Consider the following 27,989-nt stretch of genomic DNA (forward strand, 5'->3'; position numbering starts at 1 on the left):
CTTCCTAATTTTTAAGTGAATTTTCTGGTCTTCTTGTCAGATAACATTATTAATCAAGTTGGACCAACTGTTCAAAATTTAATTTCTACTCTTCTCCTCCAGTCTACTGAATTGAACCACCTCTACCTGCCTTCCATGCTGGTACTTTTGCTTATTATTTCTTTTTCCTAGAATGGGGGCCCCATATTTCTACCCATCAAGATATTGGCTGATCTTTAAGGACCACCTCACGAGCCAGTTCCTTCATCAAGCCTTTCATGATCATGTACCTGGAGCTGCTCTCTTTTTCTGTTTTCTAAATTCTGCCAGCCTTGAGTACCTCTCTCATGAGAATCTTCTTAAAGAAACATGGTAATCAAACTTACAGTTAACATTAATTTACAGTTAATCTTAGAGGGATAGTTCTTAAAATCAAAATTCTCCTAAAAGACCTGGGCAGTGTTTACTGGAATACTATTCCAAGGAATGTAAATAAATGTTATGCTTAAAAACAGAAAGAGAGGGGCTTCCCTGGTGGCGCAGTGGTTGAGAATCTGCCTGCTAATGCAGGGGACACGGATTCGAGCCCTGGTCTGGGAAGATCCCACATGCCACGGAGCAGCTGGGCCCGTGAGCCACAGCTACTGAGCCTGCGCGTCTGGAGCCTGTGCCCCGCAACGGGAGGGGCCGCGATAGTGAAAGGCCCGCGCACCGCGATGAAGAGCGGTCCCCGCACCGCGATGAAGAGTGGCCCCCACTTGCCGTAACCAGAGAAAGCCCTCGCACGAACCGAAGACCCAACACAGCCAAAAATAAATAAATAAATAAATAAATAAAGTAGCTATAAAATTAAAAAAAAAAAAAAACAGAAAGAGAAAGAGAACAAGGAAAAAAAATGTAATTTTCTATGCTGAAATAAGTGTTGCATTAAACAAACTTAGAGTTCTTTACAACCTACCTCTTAGTCATTTTATGCAAATAGTTACAGTGAACTTCTAAGGCAGGCATGACAAGTGACTAAGGAATCCTTTCTGTAGAGACACCCTTGGGAATTCTAGGACTGAGCATCAATGGGCCAAGATCAAGAATCAATTTAATCAAGATAAGCATAACAAATACATTCAGGTTCAAAAATCAGTAGCAGAAATACAGGCTGGGAGGGATGAGCCTTGACAACAATATATACAGAAAAAACGATTTCAATTAGCTACACGTTTAACATTACTCCATTTTAAACAACTATTTAAAAAAGAAGAAAAAAGAAATGTATGCACTGTTTGGCCAAATTAATATTAAAAGAGCACAAATCAAATTGGATAAAAGTCTCAATACACTGCTCACAGGCTGAATCACATCTAGAGTATTGCATTATGTTTCAAAGTGGCATTTGATTAAAAAAATATCAATAGCTAGAGGAGTTTAGAAGAGGGTGATCAGAATTGAATAGGGCCTAGAAATCTTATCACTAGAGAAGATGCTATTAAAGAAACAGAGGTTCCACTGGCAGGTAGCTATGAACAAGATATATTTAAATACATTTCATCGTTGTTATCTGGAAAAGGAAATTATTTGGTGAAGCTCTTAAAGGTAGAATTGTCTCTTACAGGAAAAAGAAGGCACATTTTGGATGATATATAAGGAAGAACCTTTTGAGCGCCCAAAAATGGATAGGGTGTCTTGTGAAAGAGTTAGGTTTTCTCTTTGGAAAGATTCAAGTCTGGATAGCCACCTGTCAAGCAATTCCTAACGAGAGTATCTCTAGGCAGAGAAAGATTAAATTAGATCAGTGGTTTCAATTAGTTTTGAAAAAACAAACCCTGTTTTAAAATGAAAGCTTAAATGAGAGATGCGTATTTAAAAATATTATGAAGGGAGAAAGTGTTTATGTCAAAAAGGTTGGCAACCCTTTTTGCAGTTCAATGGAAACTCAAAATTCTCCAGGGACGTGAAGGGCCCCTTTGAACTCTAATGATACATTTAACTATGAGATTCTTCAATCCTTGGGTCTTAGAGCAGGAATGGGAAATAGTGAGAGAGTAGAAATAGACAAACCTTCTTAAAAATTATACACTGCAACAATCTGGGGCTTTAATAAGTATGGTTATAATAGTCTTTTATTTTACTGTCTTCAGTAGGCTACCATATCTTGCCTAAAAGAAGACAGTTAACTTGGAAGAATTAATGAACTCCCTTCCAATCACAAAATTAACTTTTTCTCTTTGACGAGTTACCTGGGGATCTGGGAGGGGTGAATGTTTTGGTGGATTTTCATTTCTAAAAGTTTTAAAACAGTTAATTCATGTAACATGTTTAAAAAGATGCTTGAAATAGAGTAAGCTCCAAATAAGTGTTGGCTATTATTATAATTATATTCTACATTCCTGCAATTTTTAGATTTTTGTGATAAGCATGTATTGGTTTGGAATAAGAAAAAAATAAAACAATGTAACAATAAATTAATACAAACAGTTATCAATATTAATTTCTTTTTCTTTTTTTATATCAAAATGCAAACTGTGTTCTTCTAATGAGTGCTCACTGACAAGACAGATTCAAGGCTCCCATAGCTACTATCTCGTTTTTCTTACTTAACTTGATTCTTCCACCATGTTTTACAGGCTAAGGCAACTTAAATGCATATAGAACTGATCACCTCAGTTTATAAAATTCCATTCCTCTGATCTCTAAGGAATCATATGAACTTGCGTGTGTGTGTGTGTTCAACACAGCTTTCAGATACTGTTGAATTGCCTGTGATGAGAAGGGTAAAGAAGAGAGAGAGGGATTTCATAGTGCAAACTAGAGAATGTCACTTGCCATCTGGTTCTACCAGAATGAAGTCACTTGCCGCTGCAGCAACTGTGAAACTCTACAGAACCAGGCACTGCATAAAATGCCTCACATAAACGCTATGAAACAGGCACTGCATATTCCCATTTTATACCCAAAGAATTTGAGACTTTCCTACATATAAAGTTAAAATGACCTGTCAGGGCTTCCCTGGTGGCGCAGTGGTTGAGAATCTGCCTGCTAATGCAGGGGACACGGGTTCGAGCCCTGGTCTGGGAAGATCCCACATGCCACGGAGCAGCTGGGCCCGTGAGCCACAACTACTGAGCCTGCGCGTCTGGAGCCTGTGCCCCGCAACGGGAGGGGCCGCGATAGTGAAAGGCCCGCGCACCGCGATGAAGAGCGGTCCCCGCACCGCGATGAAGAGTGGCCCCCACTTGCCGCAACTAGAGAAAGCCCTCGCACGAACCGAAGACCCAACACAGCCAAAAATAAATAAATAAATAAATAAAGTAGCTATACAATTTAAAAAAAAAAAAAAAAATGACCTGTCAGAGTGGCTCAACTAATAAAAGAAGGGGATGTGTAGAAACCTTTTCTATTATAGAGTCAAAAAAACCTGAAACAATAACAGGAGAAATAATTCTTTAAAAAATTTTGTTAACTTGACCAAATCAATTAGAATCAATTTTAAACAAAAATAAGATGTGTAAGAACAGGGAATTCTCTGGTGGTCCAGTGGTTAGGACTTCGTGCTTTCACTGCCGAGGGCCCGGGTTTGACCCCTAGTCAGGGAACTAAGATCCCACAAGACGTGTGGCGCAGCCAAAAAAAAAAAAATGTGAGAACAGAAACGAAGAGCTGATACAAAATTAAGGGCATCCAAAAGTGTGCGCCAGACACAAACGACAGGAAGTCGGACTTTAATAAGGCTGATGTAGGACAGGTATGCAAATGAGGCCAACTGGATGACCCCCACATATGATCTGTCACACACCAAGCTCTTTAACCAGTTTTCTTGATCAAAACGGTCCACCAGGCAAAGGAAACAAGAACAAGGGGATAAGCAGACACTTAAGACCAGGGCAGTTTCCATTTCTTCTCATTGGTCCCACACATCGCTTAGCCAAATAAAATAAACAAAGGCTCGCACGTGAATGCAAAATCATAGGAAGAACATGTAGGAATGTCCTTTATTAGTAGAAGCAGGGGCCGAAGGGGGATAAGACTTTACAAAATAATAGCAATTCCCTATTGGTATAAAATCTTTTCATAACACTAAGGGATTAAAAGGAAATTCTGGCTGCTATGAACAATCGAGATTATAAAATGTGAAAAAGAAACGTAGGCGAAGGACTGGAAGAGGGTCAATGTTTTACTTTAAATAAAGAGAATCCCAGGGAAATCCTAAACCTCACACTAAAATTCACCTCTGCTTGTGATCACAGTCTAAGTTAAAGTTTATCCCTTCTTGGCCTGCTGGCTAAGGGCAAATGTAGTAAGATAAAGTTAAGTCAAGTAAGCAAGAAACCACTGCAAACCACTGACATTTTGAATATCTTCGTAATGAAGAATTATGAGTAATGTAGACGAAGCTGACAAACAAGAATATTTTTTATTGAAGACTTTACCCTAAGCCTGAACATTCCCCTTGCCTGAAGTCGTGATTTTACTGGATGCTACAGCAAAATCACAAGTAGTTGTGAAAAGACATGACACATGGAGTCGAAAAGACAAAAGACATAGATTCAGATCAATTTCAAGTCCAAGTGTTACCATTCATTAACATTATACCTACAGGAAGCAACCTAATGGCCTTCATTCTCGGGATATGAACTTTTTAATGGGTATAATAACAATAGTATTCATTCTCTTATATTTCTAAGTTGAAATAATAGAGGATCTTGCAAATGTTAATTAAATTTAGATTCAGTTTGGTCCTTCAAAAAAAGGTGACAGCACTAATTTTTTTTTTAAAGATACAACTTCAGAAATGACCGAATGCCCAATTCTGAAACCCAGTAAGCTGGTCACTTATCAGTAGCTGCCCACTTTATACAAAGTATCTTATTTTTCAGAGGATCAAATATGCTCAATGCTTTGCCAAGAGTAATTTACAGTCACATTACTTGAATAAAAGTCTTTCTTGTTCCCACTTAATTCTTTCCAGCAAGGCTATTGTTTAAAAGAAGTAATTTCTGAATATTGGCCTTTCCGGGATAATGCGATTTTATTAATATGTAGACCGTGCTCTTAGCTGTCTGGGCCTATGAAGCCAATACGAAAATGCTTTTCTGAATAGCAATGACACTTTTATATGTCATCCAAGCCATGCAACAAATTAGCTCTTTACCTATACATGTTCTCTTTCACAACCATATGCATTCCGGGCAACTCACTTTTTCGGTTGTACCTTTTTGTCCTCTTATTTACCCAACCTCATTAGCTTCTCTCCAGGCCTCCTCACCTAGAATACCTGCAGTCTGCAGCTGCTTTGTTCTGTTCCTTCAGTCTAGATAATCCTCTCCTCCCTCTCTTCTTCCTCCCCTCTTTCTAGGAAGCCTCCGCAGTCCTGGACTGGGTCCTCTCCCCGGCCCGTGTGAGCTTCTTTCTACAGCATTCCGTGATCATCACTATCGTTGAATTTACAACTGAGCATTACAACTGCTTACATTTCCCTCCCCTCTTGAGACCAAGCCTCTGAGAGCAGAGAGCACTTCTTCTTCATCTCTGTGGACCCAGCATCTAGCCCAGGGCCGACACGCAGCATCTGTCCAATAAAGGACAAAATTTCCCATCCACTCCCCCACTGGCCCAACCCAACTGGCCTCTTTATTGCCCTATGAACAGAACCTGCTATTGACTGTGGTTTCTGCTCTTCTCTATAACCGCCCACCCTACTGCACCCACCCAGCCAGAGGGATTCTCTGCGTTCAGCAGAGTCAAATCTACCACCTCACAGTGACTCCTGAATCTCTCCGGGTCTCCCGCACTTCCCAACTCCCATGGCACTTAGCCATCAGTAACCTACAATTCAGTGTTTAGTTTTATTGTCTGATGTGAAGTACCAGATATTTCATCTCCCTAATTCAAGCTGGACTTACCATAAAGCAGAATTTACCTCAATATAACGAATGCATTTTTTAGATCACTATTTGTAAACCGATGGGCTGCCTAAAAATCTTGACGCTCCCCAGCCCTAGCAGGGTCTCAGCACTTGATCGCTGGAACTGATATGTTTTATATAAGGCTGAACTGGATAATCTCTCTACAATCTTATGACCCCCTGAGTGTAAAGGTAACACCTAGGATTCTTCCGTTTCTCCACATTCCTAGCATTCGTGGGCACTTACATATTTTTGCTATTATATGACAGACACATAGAAATGAATGAGACATCACCCTGCGTGTGCAGATAACTGAGTTTCTTACTAACTTGGCTAATTGATGAAAAACAAAACAGACACTAAAAGCTATCTAAAAGTATTTTTTGCTGTTGTGAAACTTCTCTAGAAGAATCAGGCTTATTTTTTCAATTCGTTCACTCTATCTCCTCCCCTCCCCACATGGACACATGTTATTAAACGTGTCTGCTTTCCATTTTTAAAGAAGGAATGAGGCATTAAGGAATCCAAGAAATAGATTTGTGCTCCAGCTTAGTCACAGCTAGTTGGGTGACTCAAGGCAAGACAACACTTTTTTGACCCTTGATTACTTAATCTGCAAAATTAGAGAGTCACATGTGCAGTAAACTGTCCTTACTACCTAGGGGAATGTTGTAAAAAACAAACAAATAAGATTATGTATAAAAATACCCTGTCACTTTACAGCATTATTTTTTTGCATCTTTGAAGTGTCACCTGCTACAGAAAGTGATATTGTCTTCACGCTGTATTCTTCTTCCAAATCGAGAGATTGTACTGACACAATCAATAACAAGAATAAGCAGTGTAGTTACTAAAACCATGGAAACTAGAAAAACATCCCTAATTATGGTTATTACAGTCATTAAACACTTTAAGATTAAATTAAATTTCCATTATAATCACTTCATTTACTCTTGCTCATGCAAGAGTGTGTGACTTTTTGGTAGATGTCCTATAAAATCAAAGTCCAGGCAGAGATTCTTTCATTGCTGCTTCTGTTATCATAGCTGGGATTTTACTGGAATCCTCTGAAGTAGAGAAAATGTAATCTTGGAGCTTGGAGCCACTATGATACGTGTCACATTGATTAAAGGACTGTTCACAAGCAAAAATCCAAGATATTTAGCTCTTCCATAATTTCAAAATGTAGTTTGATATTAGAAGAAAAATTCTTAAATAAGGAAAAAAATAAAAATGAAGAGTGTAGGAATAAGAAAAGAGCATCATTTTAGAGTAGATATAGAACATACCTACCAAGATGTTATAGGGAATCACATGAAGCCTTCCCAAATATGGATCTCCTCAAGGAGGGCAGGAAAATTTAAGATTCTTGCTACCCAGGATTACTGGATGTTTTAATCTGCTCTAATGGTGATATAGTTTAATAGAATTGTCAGTTAAACATTCTTATTAGGTATTTTATGTACTAAACTTTTATTTGAAAATAGTTCAAAAGCGACTGATAACATTCTAACTCTTTCCATAAATCTAGGTATTTACTGATCTTTATAACAAAGTCACGATTTTGATTGTGCAAGGCACTGGTACTCTATAAATGGGATTTTAGGATCTCACCTATTACTTAGTATTACAACAGCTGCTGTTAATACTACCTTCCCTCATCCCTTCTATTTCCACCCACACCCTACAGTTCTTTCCACATCCATCCTTTCCTTTCTTCGTCCAGAAGTTGTAAGAATCAGAAACTTTAAATTCTTTCCTATATAATGACACAATCTCTGGCCACCATATAATGAAAAATCTTTTCACTTATTATATATCGTGTTTTTTGATGGTGTACGTATTTGCTAGGCTGTTTGTAACTTTTATATTTTACATCATTCTATTGCTAGGCATTGCCCCTGCTGTGATATGCATGATACTTACCCTGGCCTTTTTTGTATCTTGATGTTTTGTGGTTTGTTCTTTCGGTTTAATTCATTCCCATTCTTGAACCATTTGAATTTGAGAGAGGAGTATTCAGAACTGGTCTCGCACCGAAGCACTAGTTTTGAACCTGCTGCAGACTCCTGACTTTTCATCTCTTTCAATCGGGGAGGCAAGGCTAAAAAAGAAAAGAGAAGGAAAAAAAGTTCTGATCACCTGGTAATCTTTCCAAGAGAAACATACTAATTTTGGTAAGCTTGATCAAGAAACCATTCCCAAAGGCTTTACTAACTGAGAGAAAAGAAAAAGGGGGGGGGGTGTCAACCAAAATGTATCTCAACTTAGAGAAGAATAAAATGCTCACATAAAATATATTCAGGGGGAAAAAGAAAAGAGAACTTAGATAATGAAATTATTCTTTAAAACACACTCACAGATACAGAGAACAAACTAGTGGTTACCAGTGGGGAGAGGGAAGCAGAGAGGGGCAATATAAGGGTAGGGGATTAAGAAATACAAACTATTATGTAGAAGATAAGCTACAAGAATATATTGTACAACACAGGGAATATAGCCAATATTTTATATTAACTATAAATGGAGTATAACCTTCAAAATTGTGAATCACTATATTGTGCACCTGTAACATATAATATTGTACATCAACTCTACTTCGATAAAAAATCATTCTTTAAAAAATTCCCCAAATTTATATATACATATATTTTATATATATATATATATATATATATATATATATATATATATATATATTTTCAAGATACTAATTTCCTCAATCTTTACATTCTGATACCATTAAAAATTCTGAACACTGGTCATTTCAAAGAATCAAAATTCTATGCTAAAAAAGAATATGTAACTGGGCCATTATTTTTAAAGCACATTCATATCCCAGATCACAATTTATCTTCATCACAGTTCTGTGAATAGGTACAGCAGGTATCATACCCATTTTTTAAATGGGACGTTTATTTTCAAAGACAGGTAAGTATCTCTTGTCCATGGTTATAACATTCTGGAGAGTCAGACTATCCTATCACCAGAAGTAGCCCAAAGAACAAAGAGGACTCATAAATCTTAACAATGCTCATTTCTCCAAGACAGAAATTCTTTGGTGACATCACTCTTTTACGACCTACAGTCACTGTTCCACAAACATAGAATGACCATTCCAGAAGGCCAACACCCTCCTGTCAAATTATCAGTTTGACTGGATTTCACCCTTCTAAACCTTCCCAACAGAGACTGGGAGCACTTAAATTGTACATTAATTTGTAGGACACTTTACATTAAACACATATACCATTCCTACTTTAAGCAAGACTGCTTCAAAGAATATCTATTCTCTACTGAAATATTTATGGATAAAATGTTATAATATCTGAGATTTACTTCAACATGAAATGGTAGCGGGGAATGGGTAGGCATAAAAATGAAAAATCTTTCCCAAGAAGCTGATCATTGTAGAAGTTTAGGCAATAGGTAGAAACAGGGATTTCTTGTACATTTCTACACAGTATGTCCGAATTTTTCGTAATAAAACAGTTTAAAAAATAAAAGCGTAACAAATGGATTCTCCTCTGCACACAAAATTTCACTTATCAACACAGCAGAACCTGAGATCGCAACATCTCTTGTTTCCACTGAGTCTTAGAAAAGCCAACTACAAAGTCTACTTCTGCCCCAGTTCAAGCCTTAATGGGAAGTTAATTCCTCAAACCCACCAAAGGAGACTGCACCTCCTGGATCCAGTGAGCAATTATTCACTGCGTATAGCCTCCAGACTCCAAGGACAGCAGTCAGAGCCACGTTAGACACCAACAGGAAACGGAGTACCTTCCCTACCCCGGGGTAGGTTTGTTTTTCTACAACTCTGCCCTTACCAAGAAAATCCTCCCAAAATGTCAGGAATGAGCATATAAAATTTCCAGTGAAGTACAGCAAAAACTATTTGAACGTGTGGCTTCTCTGCAGTATTCCTACAATTACGTGTCCCTCTTTTTACTTATTTGCAGAGGAGGCAGAGAAGCAGGCATCAAATATGGAGACAGCAGCGAGTTAGGAAACGTATTTCATCTGTTCTTAGCCTTTGATGCCTGATGATTTTCTCCATTTTTTTTTTTTTTTTCTGACAGCTTGAAAATAAGATTTACTTCCTGAAGAGCTTTTCTAGGAGTCTTCCTTTTAAGATATGGTCTGTGAATCTCTGCTTCGGAGGTTTTAAAAAACACTAAATTCTCATGTATCTGGAATAGTATTTGTATATTCCTATTAACACCTTACGATCATTTTCAATTTTGTAAACCTGGCGAAGGGTTTTAAAGAAACAAATCTGCTGGCGTTAAAGGGCACCAAAAACTGGTTTACATATATTAAGAAAAATAAACCACCTCATTTTTTTAATGTACAGATTAAAAGAACTAGTTTGCATTTTTCTGTTGTTTTCACTTAATTTTGTGTTTAACTTGGCACACAACCCAAACTCTCAAGGTTTCTTCCCTTGTCTCTATGCGAAATGTTCTAAACACAATATTTCAGATGTCCTTAACTCTCAATAAGTACCATGTCCCCTCACTCACCACTCCATTCATTTGCTTATCAATACAGCCTGAATACAAATCTACTGGATATTGTTTTCTTGTTTGAAATCTTCATGCAATTTGTTTGCATCTCGTTTTACTTTCTTTTCTCTTATTCTGTTCCCCCCTCCCTTTCTCTCACCTCTCCTTCCCTTTACCCCCCCTGTCTTCATTTATTTATTTCTTATTTCTTTATTAAGAGTCTTGATTTCAAATGTGAGGAAACAATCGGACAAATTCAAATTGAGGGATATTCTACAAAAACAACTGGTCTAGGCTTCAGGAATGCCAATGTCACGAATGATAAAAGACTGTGAAACTGACCTAGATTAAAGGAAACTGACCAAAAAAATGCAATGTGTAGCGATTGATTGGACCTTGGTTTAGGGGGGAAATAGTTATAAAGAACATTATTGGGACTATCAGGGAAATCTGAATAAAGGTACTGTAACAAAATTGAATTTCTCAAGTGTGATAATTGCATTGTGGTCATGCAGAAGAATGTCCTTGTTCTCAGGCAGTATCTGCTGAAGTATTTAGGGGTGAAATGTCATCATGTCTACAACTAAATTTCACATGATTCAGCAAACAAGGAAATGCATGCATAAAGAAAGGAAGGAAGGAAGGAAGAAAGAAAGAAAGGAAAAAAGGAGTTGTGGTTTCTCTTAGTTTTTCTGCCTTTTCCATCTGGTCTTTCTGCCATGGAAAAAAGCTTCAGGATTTCATTAAATACTTTTAAAGTCTTGGCTAAGTTTGCAGTCATGGAGATTCTTGGGAATATTTGTGTTATAATTCACAAATGTAGCTCTTAAGACGATATCCTCCATTTAAATTCTGTGAGTGGTATGGCACTGAAATCCTCATATGTTCAACCTGATAACCATGACTTTGGGGCTCCAACCCCACTAGGTCCTTTGGTGGAAGGAAAATAATCACTCATCTGGCAGATCAACACATCCATCCTTTCCTTTGGGGGTTCATGTGCAAAGACCAGTACATCTTTTGCCCTTAAGAGATGATCTATGATGTAATGAGGCACAGACCTTCAGATACAAGGTCTTTCTTAGCTAAAATATCCACTCCTTAAGCTGAACCTATTGTATAAATATTTCTTGATGTTTGGGATTCGGATATACCTCTATTGACTAGCCTGAGTTTCTCTCGCGCATGCAGTCTCAAGACTGTCACAAGCGCAGAAGCTCCCGGCTACTCTGACTTCGCCTCCTTAGAAGTCCACTTGTCGTAATGTCCCTGCATGTCTTCAGGGGAAATCACCTATGACATGAGGATACCCAGCTTTTCAGAGAACAGCTGTTTTAAGGTGTTAACTCAAAATTCTCCGTAAATGGAGAAAACAAATCTGTGACCCACCAACCCAGCCACATGACTGCACTGTTGGCTCATGGGTGTTGTGCGGTCAGTGGTACCTTCTAGAAAAGTACCATAAAAATTCCTCACTCACTCCAGGTGAAGCCCAAATGCAAGCATCCTATAGACTGGGCAACAACAAAAATTTTTCTTTGTCCTCTCATATAACCATCCTAACAGAATAGCCCTGGATATTTCACAGACTTGATAAAAATACAAACTAATATTGAGCACATATGGTCTGTGTGTTTTTTCTCCTCTATTCATAGTGAGACAATTTTCAATAAATTTTCTTCCATTAGATTACAAAATAATAACTATATGTTACTAGAATACATTTTAGAAGTATGTATGTTTCTCACGTATACAGTTTACTCGCATGAAATAATCTCATTTATTTCACTGAAAAAGTACGCCGCCAAGTACTTTCTAACACTCCGGTATAACTTTATAAGACCAGGGGTAGTTTCTAAACCTTGGGGCAATTTTTTAAAGTGAGTACTTGGATTTTAAAACTGCAAAAAATTTTCACTTGGATTTTAAAACTGTAAAAAAAAATTATGTGCCTTTCAATTCTTGTTTAAGAGTAAGTAGTCTGTTAATTTAAAATTGGTTGAAGGCAAACACAATGCTAAGTTAATGCTTCCAATGCAGTAAGTGGTCTGAGCATCTCTGGAATGGTTTAATTGTATTTGGTCCACCACAGTTCATAATTCTGCTTTCATTGTGATTCTGGAGAAGTAGCGTTTCCACACCCTGAAACAACTTAATGATAGAGCAAGTTTTAAGCAGTCTTTCCCTAAATTGATTTCAAACCTGCTTGACATTAATATGAATATATCCACACCCTTAGAAATGTATCAACAGAGACAGACAATAAAATGCAACAAGGAGCAGCCTATAAAAATAGAAACTCAAAAACGCTCAGAGCAATGCCACATGTTTTACAGGCACTCCTTTTTACAGGCTTTAAGTGTTTCAAAGGGCTTTAAAAGATCACATATATACTCCTCCAACTCTAAGTCAATGCAAGTAGGTATACCCGTATACTTAAAAAGTCTATTTTTGCATGTCTACATTTTTTATTTGATACGTTGCACAATGTAGAAAAAATTGTGGCAGTAATCCAAAAAAATTATTTTACATGCTCACCACACAAAAATTGAAGGCACTAGGCTCATTTATCCCAATACTTTCATGTGTGAATAAGTATTTGTAATAAAGGTGAAATAAATTTGTAAGAAGAACATTCATCTAAGCAATCCTCTTGTTTTACTTGTCTCCTGGGCACTTATTTTTTTTTAATATGTTCAGTACTGCTATATCAAATATTGTACTGTATTGTTAAGAACAGGAAACAAATTTTAGCATGTGTATGCTGCCGAGACATGCCGATAGCATGGGACACTAGATAAATTATTTCTGTTCTTTGAAGGTGCTGACAATGCAAAGCTAGCTCATGTTATAACTCTGTGTCTGTGCAGTTAATCTGAAGAGCCTCAACACTCTGAACAAACTAAACAGGAAACCTGCAAAATATTATCAAATAACCGTGAGCTTTCAGCTACGACACCAGTGAAGTCTTCCCTGCATAAATCCATTTAAAAGCCTGATACCGCACACGTGCAGATCTCACAGTGAAAACTGGTGACTGGCAACTGTGTTAGTTGATAAAAGTCACACAAATATCATTAATCAGTCCTCAACAACGCAGAAGGATGTCCTTTCTTTTTTATAGTCATGCTAAAGGTAAATAAGTGACAAAAGTCTCTAAAACTCCTTTCTCAAGAAGATTTTGTCACAATGAAGAGAGTAGATAAAGTTTAGGCTTTGCCATCTGGTCGTCTCTTCTGGGCTGCACTCACAAATTTGACTATAAAAGGGAAAATTTATCTTATCAGGTTTCAATTTTGTAAATATAGCCATGTAAAAGGCAGCAAGTTCTAGTGGCAACGGTATTTCCCAATACACCTAGGATTAAAACTATTGCTACTGGGGCAGTGTGTGATCTTAAGTTATGTTAAGGACCGTCCCACAGGTCACTGTTGCCACATGTGGTGACCAGCTGCTCACGCTGCCCTATATCTAGCCCAATCATCCTTCAGATAGACTGTTCCTAACTCCGGTTAACTAGAGTTCCCCGTGAGCTTAAATGGGAAACTACCACGTGTCCCTGTGTATTCAGCAAGGATATTTGGAGAATGAGATAAAGCATGTGGGTGCCTCCACTTGTGAGAAAGTCACTATAAAGTTCAGGAATTTATTATAAAGTATTCTCAAGCTGACTCCCTAATATTGGCAGCAAACTAAACCAGTCAACACATTGAGAATAGGCTTCAAGGTATAGTGAAGATAGTTGGACCCAGAAATACCATTTTAGCAGTTCCATGTCCAACTCCTTATACAAGGATGTGTGTGAATTACTGAATTAACACCTTTACGAGAATTTTGAACAATCCTCTTAACATCTGCATGGAAGGTGTCATTATACAACAGAAAACAATAAACCCAGGGGTGATATTTAGCATTTTACTTCTATTATTCACAACGGTAGTACCTTTACAGCCAAAGTTGGCATTTTACTAGTGTTAACCTTGATTTCCCAAACATTTCAGTCTCCGCTGGTGGGGATTTTCACACATGGACAAGCTCAGAGTTTCCCTTCCCACAGTTCACTGCTACAGGTTGGCTGAACAATAGGATTCTTTTAAATGCTCATTTCTAGGGTATGAGCCACAAACAGGCTAGTCAAAAACTGTGCTTATTCTAAGGTCATAGAACATGATTTATCACATTCTACAGCTAAACACCACACCCAACAGGCTGCACTGAAGAGGCACATGTACAACAGAGAACCATTTAAGGAATCTATCCCTCCCCAATCAAAGGAGGTGAGGCAAGAGCAGTTATTAGTAGGTGGTAACAGTCCCTATTTGGAGGCTTAGGCTTTTGATGGTGGTGGTAGTGGTGTGTCCACTTTGATTGGCACTATATCCAAACATCCAAATGTCTAAATGTATCAGATGGAAGATATATAGTATCTCAGGGACCTAGAACAAAGTAAGACCTTAAGTGTTTGCTGAAAAAATAAGTAGAAGGAAGGATCTAGAAGATACTGACAAAGAAGAGACCCAGTCCAAACATTATTCCAAAGTCCACACCCACCTTCTCAAAAGACTTCTTAAATGTGAGATCAAAGGGCCCCAGTGATGCTATTTTTTGTTTTTATGCATTCCACTGAATTAGGACTCTTACACTCTCTGCCACGTGATGTTAATAGGGAGGAAATGTAAATTTAACTGGAAAATTGCCCAATAAGCAGTACTGCCTTTACTTTGCAATTTTTATATTCTCCTCTAGTTCTCTTATCTGGTCGTCACTGTTAGAGTGTTCTCTACTTGATTCCTGCCTCAGTTAAGATGCTGGTCCTCGAACGGCGTTCCTCCCCATCTCCTTTAATGTACCTTATCTCAGAGTCTCCCACAGAAGCCAGGCTGTTCTTCCATTTCAGCAGGAGAAGCAGACACATTTTAATATTATCTCTTTTGCCTTCAAATCAAAGTTGATCGATTGTCTTTATCGATTGACCCCAGTCTATAAGGTCTAAATTTGTTCCCTTAACTATTAAGTTATTTACCATCAACGTATATCCCAGATTTACCATTTGTGTCACATTCCCTCTTCCCTTGGCCTTGTATGTATTTCTTGTAAGATGGATAATTATTCTTTCTGTTTTACAGGTGAGGATATCGGGGGTTATCCAGGCACTTGTTCAAGGTCACAAGGCTGTCAAGCTGCAGACCAGGATTTAAACCCAGGACTTTTCACTCCAGGAGGATAATTCTGCACAGCTTGAGGTAGAGATAAGCAAAAGGGGAGGAGGATAGCAGACTAAAGATCTAGAATGATTACTCCATTTCATAGTCACTATGGTAATTTTATGTGTCTTATAATAAGCTATATCAACTAGATCACCTCTCCACATGTGTCTGCGAGAGATTTACAACACTGTACAATTCCACAAGGGAAATGAGCGCAGATTTACTAGGTAAGAGAATTTTTCAGTCTGAAAAATTGATATCATGTTTGTTGAAATTAGCAATCTTCTTCTTCTTCTATACAGTTCTGTAGTGCTTGACCCAGTTATTTCATAGGTTGAGAGTCAAAGATAAAATTATAAAACTACTATAAGAGTGGTCCCAAGACCTACGAGATGAAGTTAAAATAAGGTTCTCCTAGTACTTTCAGCAATAAACTCCCAATAATAGCTAACACTGGTTGAGTACTTACTATGAACCAGACACTGCTCTAAGAAAGTCATGTTCATTAACTCTTTTAAGTTCTGTAACAATTCCAGGAAATATGTATTATTACCATTATTCCCAATTTACAGATAGCAAGACAGAGACAGAGAGGTAAAGCAACCTCCCACAGTCACACAGCTTGCATATTGCGGCGCCAGTATCTGGACCCTGGAAGTCTGACTCCAGAGCTCCTGCTCTTACCTCCTAGGCAATCAACTGAATAATTTGCTCTGTTGGATACGTTTATATGTCAAACGTAAGATTTAATTTATCGATATGTTAATAGTGTCCATATTTCCCTGATAAAACCTGGCATACACCGCAGGACAGATCATTTCTGCCTATTCCAAGTGCAAAAAATAGTCTGGGAGAGAAAGTTGATATGAAACTGGCTGACTCTTCTAAGCTACTTTGATGACTTACGGGGAAATATATGTCTATGTACAGCTGATTCACTTTGTTATAGATCAGAAGCTAGCACACCATTGTGAACAATTATACTCCAATAAAGATGTTAAAAAAAAACCCAACAATACAGAATACTTGAAATTGACATTATACAAAAAAATTGTTTTTTGAACTGTGTGATTGCTTGCCATCCACCAAATGCCACAGGGGTGGACTGTATATCACTCCAGCGTTCACTGAAATGCAATAGCTCCCACGTGAGGACATGGCAACAAGAGGGCCTTAAGAGATTACTGATGTTCTTTCCAGGTGTAAAGGCAGATCGCCGAGAAGCTGGAGTCAATCACGGCACCGTTGCTGGCAGCTTTAAGGTAAGTGTTCAACAGGCCTGCCTAATTAATGCTGTCAGCACAGCTGTTCCCAATTATAAGGACATCTCACTTACGGACATAAAGAAGCTGTTCTGCAAGCTTCACTTAAGGCCATCAATACACAGGGTTAAAATGGCTCCATTACAGTTTGACCTAATTGACGTGTGGCAAATTTCATTTGACAAAAGTTTATAAATTTGATCTTTTCTGTTGTCAGAAAGCAGGGTTTATTTTTCCCCTTCATTTGCTATCCATACCTTCCATATTCACTTCCAATATGTCACTTAAAGAGAGACCTGGAGAAATACCCAGTTACTGAAAGTTTGATATTCTATTTATTTATTTTCCTATGGTAACAGGGTTCTTCTCTTCTGATGTGTTCATGACTTAAGTAAATTTAGGACACTAGCATGACCTTGATGTGTTAATAATATGTGTCTATGACCATTATTTCTTTGTTCAAATGGAATTAGAATCATTTAATTAACTGATGTCACTAAAATTCTCTTTCTTCCTTTGAGAGAAGGACCTTATTTTGATGTTCTGTACTGGATGAAATTCCCAGCTAAGATGAGTTAGTTAACACTTGATTATAATTAGTTTTAAACAATAACAGCTGTGGGAAAACTTTTAAGCATTGCATAAAATGTAAAGCACTGCTATTGAACAAAGCCCTAATTTATACCAATATTAGTACCCCATCATCTACTTTTCACATAGCCACTTAAAACCTACTTCTCCTGTGAAGAAGAAAACACTCTAGCAGAGCTAATCATGAAATAAACGTGTTTCCTTTCCGGACCTCAAAAGTGTCTTTCTTTGTTATTTAGGCAGGTCAACTTTTCTGGCAACCATGTTCCTTATTTTTCTATTTTATTCACAGATAACTTATTAAACTGAATGACACTTAAAAAGTGCATGCCAGGATTGAAGGGAGGCTTCTCAATTCACTGACACCAACCAGATCAAAGTTAAATCTGTCTCTGCTTTGCTTACTATAGTTAAATAACCAGCTTTGCAATCCTCCTTAAGTAGGGCCCAAGTTTGACTTTCAGAGGATCTTTAAAGCTTGTGTAGCTCTTTGCATTTTTAAGCCGGTCCACCGACAACCTAACAACTAACAATCCTTATCATTTTACTGCTACCCCACAGGAAAGACTAAGAAAGGCAAGTTTCTTATCTTAGAGTTCCCAGCGTCACAAATTTGTTGAAAAGGCAGAAAATGACCAGAGTCAAATAAACAGATTGTTTACAGTACGAAAATCCGTGCTACATCATTGATCATCTAAAGCAATATAATTCTGTGACCTATCTAACAGAGCTACAGGGCTGTGACGCTTTCCTGCACAGTCGTTGGAAGCCAAACTATAAGATCAGAGCCAAAGGAGTCTGGTTTCAGACAACACACACACACACACACACACAATCACAATAAGGAAGACTTCGAATTCACAGTTTCCCTTATTTGACACAAAAAATTAGTTCACTAAAGCATCCCTTGAAAGTACAAGTGAGCTGCTTCCTGTACACTCTGAGATAACCCACTGGTTCTCAAATTGCAATCAAATTTTCTCAGCACAAAGATTCACAAACACTGCACAAAAGAAGCCTAAATGAAGCTTACTTAGCATGTCAACATTTGCCTTTCATTTCCTCCGCAGGGACACTGGCACGCCACTAGAAATAACTCGTTTTGTTTGTTTTTATGTAGAAAGAAGTTTAATTGGCTTCTTTGCTAATGGTTTCTAGTCCATGAATTTAACTGGCTAAACTCCACACATAACATTCTGTGCTTCTGCCTATAGCTTTTCATAGTCTCTATGAACAGGAAAAATCAGGAGTTTGCAGACCCAGGATCTAATGCTTGTTTGGTCTGTGGGACCAAAGAGGCACTCTGAACCTCAATAATCTTATCCATAAAAAGGGGTGAGGGGGCCTTTCCTGGTGGCGCAGTGGTTGAGAATCTGCCTGCCAGTGCAGGGGACACGGGTTCGAGCCCTGGTCTGGGAAGATCCCACATGCCGCGGAGCAACTAGGCCCGTGAGCCACAACTACTGAGCCTGCACGTCTGGAGCCTGTGCTCCGCAACAAGAGAGGCCGCGATAGTGAGAGGCCCGCGCACCGCGATGAAGAGTGGCCCCCGCTTGCCGCAACTAGAGAAAGCCCTCGCACAGAAACGAAGACCCAACACAGCCAAAAATAAATAACTAAATAAATAATTTTTTAAAAAAGGGGTGAGGGGACTAGATCTGCCTTACCTATTTCACAAAGCTGTAAAGATCTAATTAAAAATGGTGGTGCAAGCATTTTGCATCTTTAAAAAAATTTTGTTTTCATTTTTAGTGCCGACTGGACTGTCATGATCTATAGATCATCTGAAAAGTCAAAAAATGTTAGCTCATATAAATCCAAATGACACCAAATCACGTAATTAACAGCTAAAAAACTGCATATAGCTGTGGTCACTCCTCAAGACAAAAAAAAAAAAATAAGCAGCTGGAAACTATCAAGAAGGGTCACTAAAATGTTCAAAGGGAAGTTCTGCCAGTGTAAAGGAATAGACTAAACATTCTACACGCCTCACGACTGATACAAGGAAGGCCAAGAAAGGAAAACAATGGGTCTCTAAAGTCATAAAAATTTTAGATTCATAGAAGAATACTACAATGCATGGAAAGCCCTGCAAGCATGAAGCAGGTAGCATTAGAGTAAAAAAGGAAAAGAAGCACCTTCATACATGATTTTATTTCAGCACGAAAGGTGATACTCAAGATGGCAAAATCTGAATAAGGTCTATAGTTTAGCTAATAGCATTATACCAATGTTAATTTTCAGTTTTGATCAATATATCAAGGGAACAGGGAGCTGGAGGAAGGGTATATGGGAACTCTGTCCTATCTTTGCAATTCCCCAGTAAATCTAAATTACCCCTTCCCCAAAACACACTCAAGATGACTAGCCCAATTTATGTATTTTTTGGATAGTAAGTTAAGTGTCCCTCTTCTGTGTTCCCATAAAGCCATTATTATTCCATTTAGTACAATGCATTTTATCTTTATAGGCATTTGTTTCACCCAGGAGACAGAAGGCTCCTTTAAGTCAGGGGCTTTTTTCTTTTAATTCAGCTTTTATCCTAGTAACTAGCACAGGGCCCAATAATACTTGCTGAATAGGAGAATGAATAAAGAAATAAAGTCAGTCTGGGAGTCAAATACTCCATATCAAATGAGCCACTTGTTTCTCTCTAATGCACAAGATTTATGCAAAAACACACTGGCTTTAGCAGGGTTATCATGTACCTTTCCTACTCATATGATATGAATGTATTACATGGTCTTTTCTTAGCCAAACATATTAGAATATTCCATATTGAAAAGATCTTCTGAAATCCAACTAGTATCGAGATACTGGCTCATTCATAGAGATAACCAGCTTTATTCTCTTAGATATTTCTCGATTGCCATTCTTTCAACAAATATTATTGAGTGTCTATTGAATGGATACTACTGTTTTAAGTACTCAAGATACAGACTTGAACAAGAAAAACAAGATCCCCGCTCTCCTTGGAGCTTACATCTTGGGGTACGGACAGGCGTAGAGGGAGAGCCTATTAATCAATTAGACTGTTATATGACTTGTAAAATAAATTCTTTATCTTTAACTCTTAAGAGCACTAAAAAATTGTTGAGGTAGCTGTATACTTTCCACTTAGTCATACAATATAGCTTTCTTTTCTATTTAAATTGAGACTGAGAATTGATCACTAAATCTTATTTATAACCAACTAATATTCATCAGTTAAACACTGCTCAATTGGTAAAATGGCATTTTGCAGGCTTTTATTCATGGTAGCAAATTATTTTTCATATTAAAAACAACTCTATTAAGGAGGCTTCCTCTGCATAAATTATATTCTCAATATTTCATTATACTATGTTACACTTTTACCATTATACAACTCAATATAAGTTGTGAAGTTTCCTGGTTAAAAGGCTGTGTCAGACAGACCTAAATTCAAATCCCACTCTGCCATATACTAGTTGTGCAACCTTGGGAAAATTCTTTAAATTCTCTAGACCCCAGTTTCCTAAAATTTAAAATGAGATTACAATAGAACCTACCTCATAGGGCTGTTAAAAGGATTAAAAAAGATCATGCAATTTAAGCACTGAGCAGTATGTGTCCCAGTGCAAGCACTCAATAAATGTTGGTAGCAATTCTTATTATATCTTTACTTAAGCCTTCAATATATTTCAGCAGTCTATAAAGCTTTCTAAATTAACGTAAAGTTTTTAAAGTGACTGCTCACTTAGAGCTAAGACCAGTGAAAGCACATTCATTCCTCTGGCAGATGGAATAATGATTCCCAAAGATGTCTCAATCCTAATTCCCAGAACCTATGAATATGTTGCCTTGTATGGCAAGAGGGACTCTGCAGATGGGATCAGGGTGAGGACCTTGATGTGGGGAGATGACGCTGTATCAGCTGGTTCACCCAATCTAGTCACGTGAATCCTTAAGAGCAAATAATCTCTCCCTGGCGTAGTCAGTAGAAGAATGGTCAGAGACGTAATGTTGCTGGCTCTCGAAGTCAGGGGAAGGGGCCCTGAGCCAAGGAATGCAGGCAGCCTCTAGAAGCTGGAAATGCCAAGAAAACAGATTTCCTCCCAGAGCTTCCAGAAGGGAATGCAGCCCTGCCAACACTGTGATTTTAGCCCAGTGAGACCTGTCTCGGAATTCTAACCTATAGAACTTCAAGATAATAAATGTGTGTTGTTTTATGCCTCTAAGTTTGTGGTAATTAGTTATAGCAGCCACAGGAAACTAATACAATTCCCAGAGAGAAATCGATTCTGTTGATTTTCCCATATTAAGAACGGTGCAACTCTGTCTCATGAAATGGTATATAGGATGTTCGTGTATAAAAATAGATAAATTAGGGTGAGTACAACTACTAGCTATGCATCACCTCACCTTTCATAGCCTCCTACTCAGGGGCCGAGAGAGGATCCACACTGAAGGAATCACACACCCCAGGGAACAGAGCTTGGAAACCATTAGGAGTTCAGGAACCAAGTTCAGCCCCAGAGACTGACCCCAACCAATTGTGGCCAAGACCATCATTCTCTCTCTCGGGACTCAGCTTCCTGTTCATAAAAACAAGAGGTTGGATCATCTTTCAATGCTAGTAAACTCCAAAGTGAGTCAGGGAGATCTTTTTTTTTTCTCCTTTTTGTACACTGTGTTTCAGGAATTTATGAACAGAGAGTCACCAACCTAATTTTTATATTTAAACATGATTTATGAATACTAACATCCCAATGACAACAGTACTGTCATACTACTAAAAAAGAGAAGAAAGGACTTCTGTGAAATTTTCCAAGGTTCTCAAGAACCCAAACCTACATGTTGGTAGAAATGTGCTTGAATTTGACAGTTAAGGTGACAAAATAAAATAAATCATTTTTTGAGTAACTTTACTATTTAAGTAGCAGTAATTTTTTTCTTGATTTCTGGAAAACATCATTTAGGGATTTTAATAAACAAAAATTTAAAACAAATCTTCAGACAAAGACTTTACAGATTAAACATTACATTCACTTCTGGGTTGATATCTGAAGAAGCACACCACTTGGGAATCATATATCTTAGCTTTAGACCATAATTTCTGTTTCTAAAGAAAGTTATTTCTTGCATGACTTTGGTATACCTCAAATATCTTACATAACACAAGGGAATATTGTGTAATGGGACCAAAAGTGTGCAGTGAATCTGTTGAACAATGATCTATCTGTAAAAGGGGGAAAATCATCCTGACATAAGTTAACAGCTATAGAAATTTGACAGATAAGAACATAGCCTAAATCAAGCTTCTAGACAGGTCATGAAAGCCATTCCTAAATCATCTTTAGTATCAACACTTTCTGACAAAAATCCACCAGCAATGCAGTTGACTTCTTTGATTTAACCATTAGAAAGTAACTGTGAGAAATCAAACTTTAGGAATTTTACCATAATAATGGTGACAAAAAATAAAGAGGAAGCAAAATTTCTATAGTGGTTCTGCTATAGCATGTTTTAATGTATTAATAAGTAGGTCCTAAGTAGGGGCATGATATCAGCACATTATTGATTTAAAGCACTAAGCGACAAGCTTTCTTCTGATTAAAGAGATAGCCATGGTAAGACATGAAGATCTTATGAAAAAAAGCTAATATCCTACAGATGTGCATTGCAAGTTGTAGCTAGTTCAGTGGCTTCAAGAATCACTACATCGGGCTTCCCTGGTGGCGCAGTGGTTGAGAATCTGCCTGCTAATGCAGGGGACACGGGTTCGAGCCCTGGTCTGGGAAGATCCCACATGCCGCGGAGCAGCTGGGCCCGTGAGCCACAACTACTGAGCCTGCGCGTCTGGAGCCTGTGCCCCGCAACGGGAGGGGCCGCGATAGCGAAAGGCCCGCGCACCGCGATGAAGAGCGGTCCCCGCACCGCGATGAAGAGTGGCCCCCGCTTGCAGCAACTAGAGAAAGCCCTCGCACGAACCGGAGACCCAACACAGCCAAAAATAAATAAATTAAAAAAAAAAAAAGAATCACTACATTTTCCATTATGTAAAGTTAAATGGAAGAGCTGACGGTACAGATGAAAAAGGTACAAAGGTACTTCCCCATTTTTGTAAGAAGTGCTATAATGATGGCATGTACCAGTCTTTAAAGAAAATTGATAAAGAAGTTAATACTGATCTTTGCCAGAAGAGAATGCCCTCAAGGACCAACGCCTGCAAAATAGGTACCAGTCTCAAGGTTTAAGGATATAAAGATTCGACTAAGTTGTTAAGAACGAGTATCATTGGAGTTGTAACTGTACTTTCTTGTTAGTGCTCCAATTATAGTTCCATACGTTTTCACTTCTCTTCACCCAGACCTACTTTTCCCAGAAGCCCCGTTATTTTTAGCTTACAATTTGTAAAATGAGGACTTTTTTCAGGAATGCAAACATGGAGTTTCAGCAGAAATATCTGTAAGTAGGACAGGGAACTGTCAATGGTCTGGAAGACCATCCTCCACCCAGCCAGAGGTTCCCAAACCTTATGTACATACAAGTCACCTGGGCAAGTTTATCAAAACAAATAAGAAATATTCATAGACCCCCATCAGAAGACTCTGATACACTAGAGTCAGAGAAAAGCCCAAGAATGTGTTCTTTCGAAAAGCATCTCAGATGATTCTGATATGGGTGATCTGGGCACAATATTTTCAGAAATATGACAATGCTCTGAGGAAGCAGTTCTCTCCAAAAGTTGCTCAGCATTTACAGAGTTAATGCCCACTCCACTAAGTCTTTCCAGTAAGGACATCTTTTTCTGGAATGCTTAACATTTATTTTCCTAGGTAAATTAAAAAGAAATAAGGCTTAATTTCCCTTCTGGAGAAATTCAGAATCTTACAGAAAGAGACAAAAGTGAATTATGAGAAGTTTTACATTCTTATAGGAAGTGCTCTAATGGATGGCATCTGCTTAGTTACCTACAAGGCTCAAGTTCTAACCCTTCATATCCAAAATAATAGTAAGCTAGGTGCTGGATGTAAAAAAAAAAATTTTTTTTGAAAAAAACGAAAAAGGAGAGAAAACAAGAAAGGGAGAATCAGATATTCCAAAAAATTTCTCCTGAACTAGACACCTGCATGCATCTTTATATGTTAGGAAAGGTAGACTATTCTCTATGTAAGGGCAGAGTCATTTCATAACATTTAAACAACTTATTTAAAATATATTGCATTAATCAGGCACACATTTATTTTGGAGAGTTCATATGGACGTTGCTTAAAAATATTTTCCCCTAGTCTTTAAAGCTGTGTAAGAGAAAGAAACAAACAACTTTAAACCTGTGCTTTCTTTAAGATGAGTATATATGTCTGTCCTCAGATTGGAATGGCTAGATCTAGAAAAGGTAGTTAAAAACTATAAAATATGGTATAAGAACTTTGCATTCCCAGACCTAGTTTAAACTTCATTCGAAAATTCAAGCCCTACCTTAGTGTCACCATTCAATCTTTACAAGATACTACCTCCAAATCTTCTTACTCATCCGTCTCTCCTAGGCGACCATGAGCATTAATACCTGTGCGGATATTAGTATCTCTAGCCTAGATCTCTTGGTTGAGATCTAGACCTTTGTTAGTGTCGCTTATCTCAAAAAAAACCCAAAAAATGGCACAAACATTCACTCAGTTGAACAAATATAAAATTTCATTTTCTCTTCAATTCACACCCATATCCAGTCCACTAAAAAATTCAGTCAACTTTACTACCACCTCTCCTCCTCCTCCCATGCCCATCCCAGGCCCTTCCTGGAAGGGAAATTCTGAACTAGAAATTAGGCAATAAGCAGAGACAATGAACTAGAAATGAGCCAACTATAACGCAATCGCAAAAGAAGAAAAGAGGGGAAAGAAGAAGTAGGCCAACCACAAGGGCAATTAAATACCAACTGAACTAAAACCTGCATGCTAGGAAAGGGGGAAGTCACCAGAAAGAACTGTCTTCATGAAGGATAGCAGCGTCTGTTATGGATTCCACATTAGAGAGGTAGACCCAACCAGTATGGACACTGAGACAAAGGTCAGCTGTGAAACCTGGGGAATGATTAGGAGGTGTAGTTGGAAGGAGTATTCCTAGGTGGGGAGCAAAGAGAAGCATTTATAATCTGCTATTTAGCTTTATTCTACATCCGGCCTTAGATTTGTTGGTTCACTTCTGTTTCTGAGCCATCTGGTTTTCCCTAATAGCACAGAACTCCATGCCTTTAAGGTTGAAGCATAACTGGTTCTCTCACAACAGCTTGGCATCCTGAACAGAATTCAAGGTTCAGTAATCATGAGAACAAATGCGGGAGAGGTGGATGGTGGACTTGTTGCATAAACTGTCTCAAATAAAGGATACTCAGATCAACGACTGAATTTCAGATTTTTTTTTAGAACTATATTGGAATAAATTGATCAACGGCCTTTTGAAGGCCTGATGAGAGAACGCAGGTTCCTAGTAAAAAGATAGAACAGGCTGGAGAACATAAGCAATGTCAGTTAAGAAAAAGTCAGGGGCTTCCCTGGTGGCGCAGTGGTTGAGAATCTGCCTGCCAATGCAGGGGACGCAGGTTCGAGCCCTGGTCTGGGAGGATCCCACGTGCCGCGAAGCAACTGGGCCTGTGCGCCGCAACTACTGAGCCTGCGCGTCTGGAGCCTGTGCTCCGCAACAAGAGAGGCCGCGATAGTGAGAGGCCCGCGCACCGTGATGAAGAGTGGCCCCCGCTTGCCACAACTAGAGAAAGCCCTCGCACAGAAACTAAGACCCAACACAGCCAAAAATAAATAAATAAATAAATAAATAAATAAAAAAGACAAAGTCAGAATAAAGACTGCCAGAACAAATAGCAAGGATGTATGTTTTTATGGCAGAATATTGAGACGACAACAACTTTTCAAGGGATATTATAGAGCAGAGGTAGGCAAAATACAGCCCTCAGGCCAAATCCTGCCCACCACCTGTTTTTGTAAATAAAGTTTTACTGGGACACAGACACTCATTTGTTCGTAAATCATCTATGTCTGCTTTCATGCTAAACTGCAAAGTTGGCTCTTTACAGAAATGTTTGCGGACTCCTGTTACAGAGCAACAGTAAGTCATCCTAGGGTATCTATAGAATTTCATCTAGCAATTAGAATTGGCTGGTTCCATAAAGACAGATTACAGAATGGGAATAATTCATGTGGGATCTACATTTTGAGGTCCAAGAATGAACTCAGTATACAGAGTGGCATTTCCAAAATACTATCTGTGAATACAAAAGAAACAAGCTCCCCATCCAGACAAGCAGAGGAGGCTATGATATGCTTATAGTAAGTGCTGGCATTACCTAGTTCAGGAAAAAAAAAAATGCTTGCAATTTATGGATGGGATATATAGATTAGAAAAGGATGGTGGAGAAATCAACTTCAAAGTAAGAAAATAAATCTGTTATAAATTTGTGAATTAATGCTTTATTTGGTATATAGTTATTTAGTGTATATGATTCTATTTGACGATGATTTCCTACTTAGAAAAAGAGGAAGACAGATTCACCCAGACCCTGACGCACAGACGCGCCCCCTGGAGGAGGATAGTTATCAGAGACAGGAAATGACATCTGTAGAATAGAAAACTAGAGACATAATCATGAAATATCTCACCCACTTAGAATTTGAAAAACTGCATCTACCCAAAAGAGGAAAATTCTGATATTACTTTGTTAGTAATTTATAAAATCTTCAATTCTGTTTCAATTTGAGAGGTTATGCCATTATGTCCCTAATGGCTGTCAATGATTTTCAACTATAATCAAGATGGCTGGGAAAGATGTAAATGTAAGTTGGAACAATACATTGTAGTTAAGCAGGAACTATTCCAGGATTGTGACAATGGATTATTATTTTAGAAAGAATGGACTTTTGGCTTAATGAATCAAATTTGGACAGTAACAATAGTACGAGGCTCTCTAAACTTTATCTCAGAGACTTGACTCTGTACCTCGCTTATGCTGTCTGGATGACATTCTGTCCAGTTTCTTCCTGGGAGAGCTCTGAGATCATTTACATTGTTTACAAAATTATGCTAACTTTTTGTAACGAGGATTAGCAGGAAAAAGGTAAGTGACTTTAAAATCAAAGATTGAGAAATAGAGGAAAACAGATTTTAGAAAGACTCAGGAAGTGTGTCACACCTTGTAATTATTTCTAACATGTGTTGCAATTGTCTCTTTGAAAGGAGGAAATGAGAATTATAGAAGTGGATTGGGATGAAATACTTTGGGTAAGAAGTCAGACGAAAGACACATTTTAAAAATGCAGGCAACCATTTGAATGTCTTGCTATGCTTCTAAAGTTGAGTTTATACAAGTGTAAGTGACAAGAAAAAAAATGCAGGCAACGTAAGAATATAAGACAGGGAACTCTAATGCACCATGGTGACCTAGATGGTAAGAAAATCCAAAAAAGAGGGGATATACGTATATGTATAGCTGATTCATTTTGTTGTACTGTAGAAACTACACAACATTGTAAAGCAACTATACTCCAATAAAAATTAATTTAAAAAATATAT

At 38.1% G+C, this 27,989-nt stretch overlaps 1 protein-coding gene across 7 annotated transcripts in view; it reads right to left on the reverse strand.

Annotated features, from left to right (window-relative positions):
* Positions 1-27,989, reverse strand: part of NRG1 (neuregulin 1) — a 1,026,134-nt gene that overhangs the window by 157,160 nt on the left and 840,985 nt on the right. For all 7 annotated transcript variants that reach the window (XM_057537367.1, XM_057537373.1, XM_057537370.1 and 4 more), the window contains exon 2: positions 7,803-7,980. In XM_057537367.1, coding sequence (XP_057393350.1) covers positions 7,803-7,980 — 178 coding nt within the window. The remainder of the gene's footprint in view (positions 1-7,802; positions 7,981-27,989) is intronic.

The sequence above is a fragment of the Balaenoptera acutorostrata genome, chromosome 21 (assembly GCF_949987535.1).
Source record: "Balaenoptera acutorostrata chromosome 21, mBalAcu1.1, whole genome shotgun sequence".
Taxonomy (NCBI): Eukaryota; Metazoa; Chordata; class Mammalia; order Artiodactyla; family Balaenopteridae; genus Balaenoptera; species Balaenoptera acutorostrata.